At 56.4% G+C, this 5,768-nt stretch overlaps 1 protein-coding gene across 1 annotated transcript; it reads left to right on the top strand.

The window, feature by feature from the left end:
- Nucleotides 1-254: 254 nt before the first annotated feature.
- Nucleotides 255-5,138, top strand: LOC119092880 (cytosolic Fe-S cluster assembly factor nubp1; the record flags this gene model as incomplete). Its single annotated transcript, XM_037215784.1, is given in 7 exon segments — nt 255-389; nt 817-927; nt 1,328-1,527; nt 1,985-2,132; nt 2,665-2,762; nt 3,882-3,964; nt 4,633-5,138. Coding segments are annotated over 7 exon segments (717 nt in total). The 3' UTR covers nt 4,692-5,138.
- Between the last annotated feature and the right edge of the window lie 630 nt (nt 5,139-5,768).

Genomic DNA, 5,768 nt, shown 5'->3' with positions numbered 1-5,768 from the left:
TGCGAAGCTTCCGCAGAACGTTGAAATGGACGCTATGTAAAGGAATAGTTTTAGCGTCTTACTGTGTTATCATCAGTAGAGCACATCAGTTTGCTGTTAATGCCGGCCGTGTCAGAATTGTTAGCATATGTGATATACGTACGACAGCATGAGTAAATTTTCACGACGTTGGTTAGATTTGCACTCATTTAGTTTCTTCTTTCCATGTAGCCACTTGCAATATCTGCAGTACACCTTGCTTGTGTTTTCAACAGACATTGGAAAGATCGAAGAGCGTTTGTCATGTGTGAAACACAAGATCCTCGTGCTGTCCGGAAAAGGTGGAGTTGGAAAGTCAACAGTTTCATCTATGCTCGAGCAGAACACTATCCATGGATGTGAATAAAAGCGTAAGTCGCTCAATGGAGGTCCATGTTTGCAGGACATCGCACCAGCTGCTTTTTTGTGGGTTGGAAAAGTTGAGAGTTGAGAGAAGTCAGAGCTTTTGTCCGTCAGTTTACTTTTTCCATTTGTTCTCCATTTCGATATTCTCGTCTATTAACGCTTTGGTCATTTCTTGCCGCGATGTTTGCTCATTTCTGGCCACCGGCCTTGCTCATTTCCAGCCGCGAGATTTTCACCTGGCGATTTCATACTGACTCAGTTGTCCCTGAAAATTGCTGTGTCCAAATTCCCGTATCTCCTTAATTCCTCTTTGAACTCAACTACCCTGGCTGTGCGTAGCCCCGCGTGCCGTCGGTTCTCGAGTGCGCCCCCGAGCGCGCGGTGCCAAGCGGCGCGCGGCCGCTGCCTCTGAGCTGGCGTCCTCCGCGATAGGTGGCGCTGCTGGACATCGACATCTGCGGCCCGTCGGTGCCCCGCATCATGGGCCTGGAGGGCGAGAACGTGCACCACTCGGGCTCCGGATGGTCGCCTGTCTTCGTAAAGGTCAGATCGGCGTGGCCGGCGGGCGATGAGTGGACCGCACATGAATTATGTGTGGAGCACTTGTTTTGGCAAGAATGGTGTTGTCCTTTCTTGCTGTTGTCGTTCAATACGCAATGAAGGTCCCAGAGTGGCGTTGACGGCAAGGCCGTAAGTTGTACGTTCTGATTCTGGTGTGATGCAGGAAGAGTTACGATTTTGCTCTACATGAGGACGACGGAACGGACCAAGTCATCGTCGTGACGTTTACATTCCCGATAATGTGGTCATCGTTAACTGGCCTGGAGTGGGAGCCTTACCATACCGCCCGCCAGCAGGAGGTCTCCGCCATGATATCGCGATCCCCGGTACGATTACGCCGCCGCGGTGTCGGCCTGCTCCACGTGGCGCGTGTCGCCGGCAGGATAACCTGGCCGTCATGTCGGTGGGCTTCCTGCTGGCCTCGCCGGACGACGCGGTCATCTGGCGCGGCCCCAAGAAGAACGGCCTCATCAAGCAGTTCTTACGGGACGTCGATTGGGGCGACACTGATTACCTGATCGTGGACACGCCGCCGGGCACCTCGGACGAGCACCTGTCGGTGGTGCAGTACCTCCAGTCTAGGTGAGCAGTCTGGGTCCAGGCTCCCCCAGGACAGGGTCTGTACCGCCGAGCACCTCAGACGAACACCTGCTGGCAGGCTATCCCAGGTCAGGCGAGGCTCGTAGCCAACGCGGTCGTGGAACCGATCGCAAAGGTGCACATTTTGTGCGGATATACTTCATGTCAAAGTTCTGCCTGCCTGTTGGGATCGGCTGATCAATGCGCGTTGAAAGGCCAATCATGCGAATGTCATCGAAATGAGTCGTCAGGTGTGTTCTCAGGAAGTGCTTAGATTGTTGCTTGAATTACTTTAGTTATTAAATGAAATCTTCACATGGTCGCGCTTATCAGTGTTTTATGGATGCACGGCCTTGATCTGGAATTTCCCGTAATTTTGGTGGCATTCTGCCTGCTCCGTAATGCTGTTTACAACCGCGTGCTCGCGGCGCTGCACTAACCTACGTTACGACTGACACAGTGGCATAGACGGCGCCATTATCGTGACGACACCGCAGGAGGTGGCGCTGCTCGACGTCAGGAAGGAGATCACCTTCTGCAGGAAGGTCGGCGTGCCTGTCCTCGGCGTGGTCGAGAACATGGCCGCCTTCGTCTGCCCCAAGTGCGAGGTTGGTGAACGCCGCCGACGCCCTCCGGGTATTCGTGGTGTCGGTGTGTGCGTGTTTTGCACGCAACTCCTCGGCACAGGACTGCATCATGCATTATACTGTGCGTGCTGAAGTATTTGCCGTTTCCGAAAGCAGGCCGAAATAACATGATGAATTCAGCGTTCTTATGTTGACAGTTATTAAACCTTTATGTAGCAGGAGATACGGATTAGGCTGCGTTATGACGTTTCAGGTTGTACTCATGATCACAAGTGGGTCTCCTCGGTGTTCATGATCAATACTTGACCGGTCACCAATATATTTACGCCTTGTTGACAGCCGCCGCTTTTTCCTGAACGTAAAAACAGAGGTATTTCTCTGTTTACTCGACTGGGACTTTCGCGCTGGATTTGTGTGGAACGGCATTTGAGGTGTGTGCGTGACACACTGCAGTAGATGCTTGACTCGACATGGCGGCCACGGTGAGCTGCTAACCGCCAGACCGTCCTGACACGCATGAGCTGTGCGTCATGATGAGCCCGCTGGCTTTCAGACGACCACCAGAATCTTCCCACCGAGCACGGGAGGCGCCGAAAAGATGGCACGTGACATGGAGGTGCCGTACCTCGGCTCCATCCCACTGGACCCCAGGTTAGCAGATAGCTCGTGACTTGCGAGTGCCGCACCTCCCGTCAGTCGCATTAGACCGTAGGTGGGCATTACACCGCATTAGATTGTAGGTTAGCAGACGAGGCGTTCTGTGCAGGTACCTGCCTCAGCTCCATGCCACTGGAGCCGAGGTGAGGCACTAGGAGATAAGCAGAGAGCATGTCACTGCTTTGTTTCGGCTCCGGTTCACCCGCGGCCCAGGTGAGCAGATGGAACAGGACGTGCAGAGATGTCACACCGGCACCATCATGCGGGACACGTATGGGCGGAGCCATGGGTTGGCGGACTCGCGTGGCCCGCCTCCACCAGTGGTTCCCCACCCAACCCCGAAGCACTTGTAGGCGATTTGAGCGGCACTGAGCATGCGCTGGGCGGCGCGCGGCTGGTGTGTCGTGCGTTTCGGTGGGGTGCAGCACTGAGGTGTCCCGGTGGGACGTGTGTCTCAGTAGGGCGCAGTGCTAAGGCTCGTCCCGGTGGGACGCAGCACTGAGGTGTCTCAGTAGGGCACAGCGCTGAGGTGTGTCCCAGTGGGGCGCAGCACTGAGGTGTCTCGGTGGGGCGCAGTACTGAGGTGTCTCGGTGGGGCGTGTGTCTCAGTAGGGCGCAGCGCTGAGGTGTGTCTCGGTGGGGCGCAGCGCTGAGACGTGTTTCAGTGGGGCGTGCGTCTCAGTAGGGCGCAGCGCTGAGGTGTGTCTCGGTGGGGCGCAGCGCTGAGACGTTTCAGTGGGGCGTGCGTCTCAGTAGGGCACAGCGCTGAGGTGTGTCCCAGTGGGGCGCAGCGCTGAGACGTGTTTCGGTGGGGCGTGCGTCTCAGTAGGGCACAGCGCTGAGGTGTGTCCCAGTGGGGCGCAGCGCTGAGGTGTGTCTCGGTAGGGCGCAGCGCTGAGGTGTGTCCCAGTAGGGCGCAGCGCTGAGGTGTGTCTCGGTAGGGCGCAGCACTGAGGTGTGTCCCGGTAGGGCGCAGCGCTGAGGTGTGTCTCAGTAGGGCGTAGCGCTGAGGTGTGTCCCAGTAGGGCGCAGCGCTGAGGTGTATCCCAGTAGGGCGCAGCGCTGAGGTGTGTCTCGGTGGGGCGCAGCGCTGAGATACGTCTTGCCGGGCAGGGTGGCGCGCAGCTGCGACGAGGGCCTCGACCTGGCCGAGGAGCCGACCAGCACCACACGGCGATACGTCGACATCGCGTCCAGTGAGTGCCAGAGCCCAATGGGCAACGGGCAGTTCATGTGTTACGCTACGCATGGGAGAGGGGTAATAATGGAGCGTAATCGAAGCGTAACAAGGGGTAGGGGATTTGGACAGCGTAGCGTTGCGCTCATGTATGGTGGTAAACAATGCTCAAGTATTTTTGTGGCGTTTCAACACTTGGATACCGTTGGCCTCCTCTCGTGACAACGAATACGTCTGCCTTTATGTTGCAACTCCAGCTCAACTACGGGCTAAACCGACAGTACCTTTTTGGGACGTTACGCTTGACATAGCCTAACCAAGGAGGGCTTTTCGTTCAACGCAGCCAGTTCGTAACTGGGTCGGGGGGGGGGGGGGGAAGTGTGCAACATAATTTATGGACGGAGACGCCACGGACGGACATGCGATCTTTCACGTCTTAAGGAAGGGGGCAATAACGAGGGGCGTGGTGTGGCATGTTCCTGTCCCCTCCTGTTGCTGTCCTGCTCGAGTACCCGTCTGTGAGTGTGTTGGGCTGATTGTTGCATGGTGAAGTAGTTTAAAATTATCATCATTGCCAGGACCAACGCCGCAGTACGTCCTAAAGAAGCAAAGTATAGTCAGTCAAGTCAGTAGAGATAAGCACTGCGTGGATCTGGCGACCTGACGGCACCGTCCTTCCATTTGCAGGAATCCTGGATGCCTGCGAGGGAACGGTTAAGGAGCGGAGCGACATGGAGACGGCGTAGTCGCGTTTGTCAGCGGTGTTGTTTCATTGTATTCCAAATGGATCGGTTACATTATACCCAGGATGAACGAGGCTATTATGGCACTCATGTAGCGTCTAGTGACCATCGTGACACTCCTTGGGTTGAGACCAGATGGGTCGAACTATCCTCTGAATGGTTTGTGTGGGGGTTCAAGAGAAGTCGGAACGGCGACGGCTCTTCCGTGGTACTGTTCAGGTCGTGGTAGACTAGCCCACCAGAGCCCTGCATCGTGCGTGCCATAAGCAGACACATGTCTAAGGACTCGACCCTTGGCTGCTTGTCGCCTGTCGGCTGGATGTGGTCGGATACGGCAGTCTTCCGGGAAGGAAAGCGAATGACGACTCTATTAAATATATTAAAACATGTCTCACCGGTATGTCACAGGTACAGATAGTATTATTTTAAATACACTCATTCCACTCTGGACTGCGATGTCTCATGCGCAACCCCGCACGTTCACCGTCGTGTATGATATAATGCAACGGCCACTGAGGACTACCTGCCAGCATCTAATACCAACGACGCAAGCCAACAATCCCACCATATAACCATAGCCTTGAAGCATGAAAGACTAGAATGCGTCACAACACCAACCCATTAAAATTCCCTGTGCCGATCCATCTCATTGCACGCTAAGGCGCCTCACCGAAACGCCACGACGTCGCAGTAGGCGAGATGGCGCCTCCATCGTCTTCAGTGGCGCCTTCTCCCCGCGGGGACCTTTTGCGCCGCCCAGCGCGCGTCCCGCTCGGAACGGTCGTCACCGGGTGCGGAGCTCCAGCAGTAGGAAGGCCTTAAGACTGGGGTCGGTCACATTAGCCTCGATGGCGCGCCGGCCGGCCTCGCCGCCGTCGCGGTAGTGCGCCGCCAGTCGCTCGGCGTACTCGATCCAGACGCAGTTGGCACAGCCGGACATGCAGCAGATGGTGGGTTGCTCCGGCGGCGGCGCGTCCACCGCCTCCGCCAGCGCCGACAGGTTCTCCAGCAGCTCCACGCTCTCGCCAGAGGACGACTCGCCGTCAGAGGAGGTGGCAGCGTCGGAATCGCCGGAGCTGT

This window comes from Pollicipes pollicipes, unplaced genomic scaffold (assembly GCF_011947565.3).
Source record: "Pollicipes pollicipes isolate AB1234 unplaced genomic scaffold, Ppol_2.1 Scaffold_3544;HRSCAF=4165_pilon_pilon_pilon, whole genome shotgun sequence".
NCBI lineage: Eukaryota > Metazoa > Arthropoda > Thecostraca > Pollicipedomorpha > Pollicipedidae > Pollicipes > Pollicipes pollicipes.
Note: the sequence above shows the minus strand (reverse complement) of the source record. Positions and strands in the feature narration are given on the sequence as shown.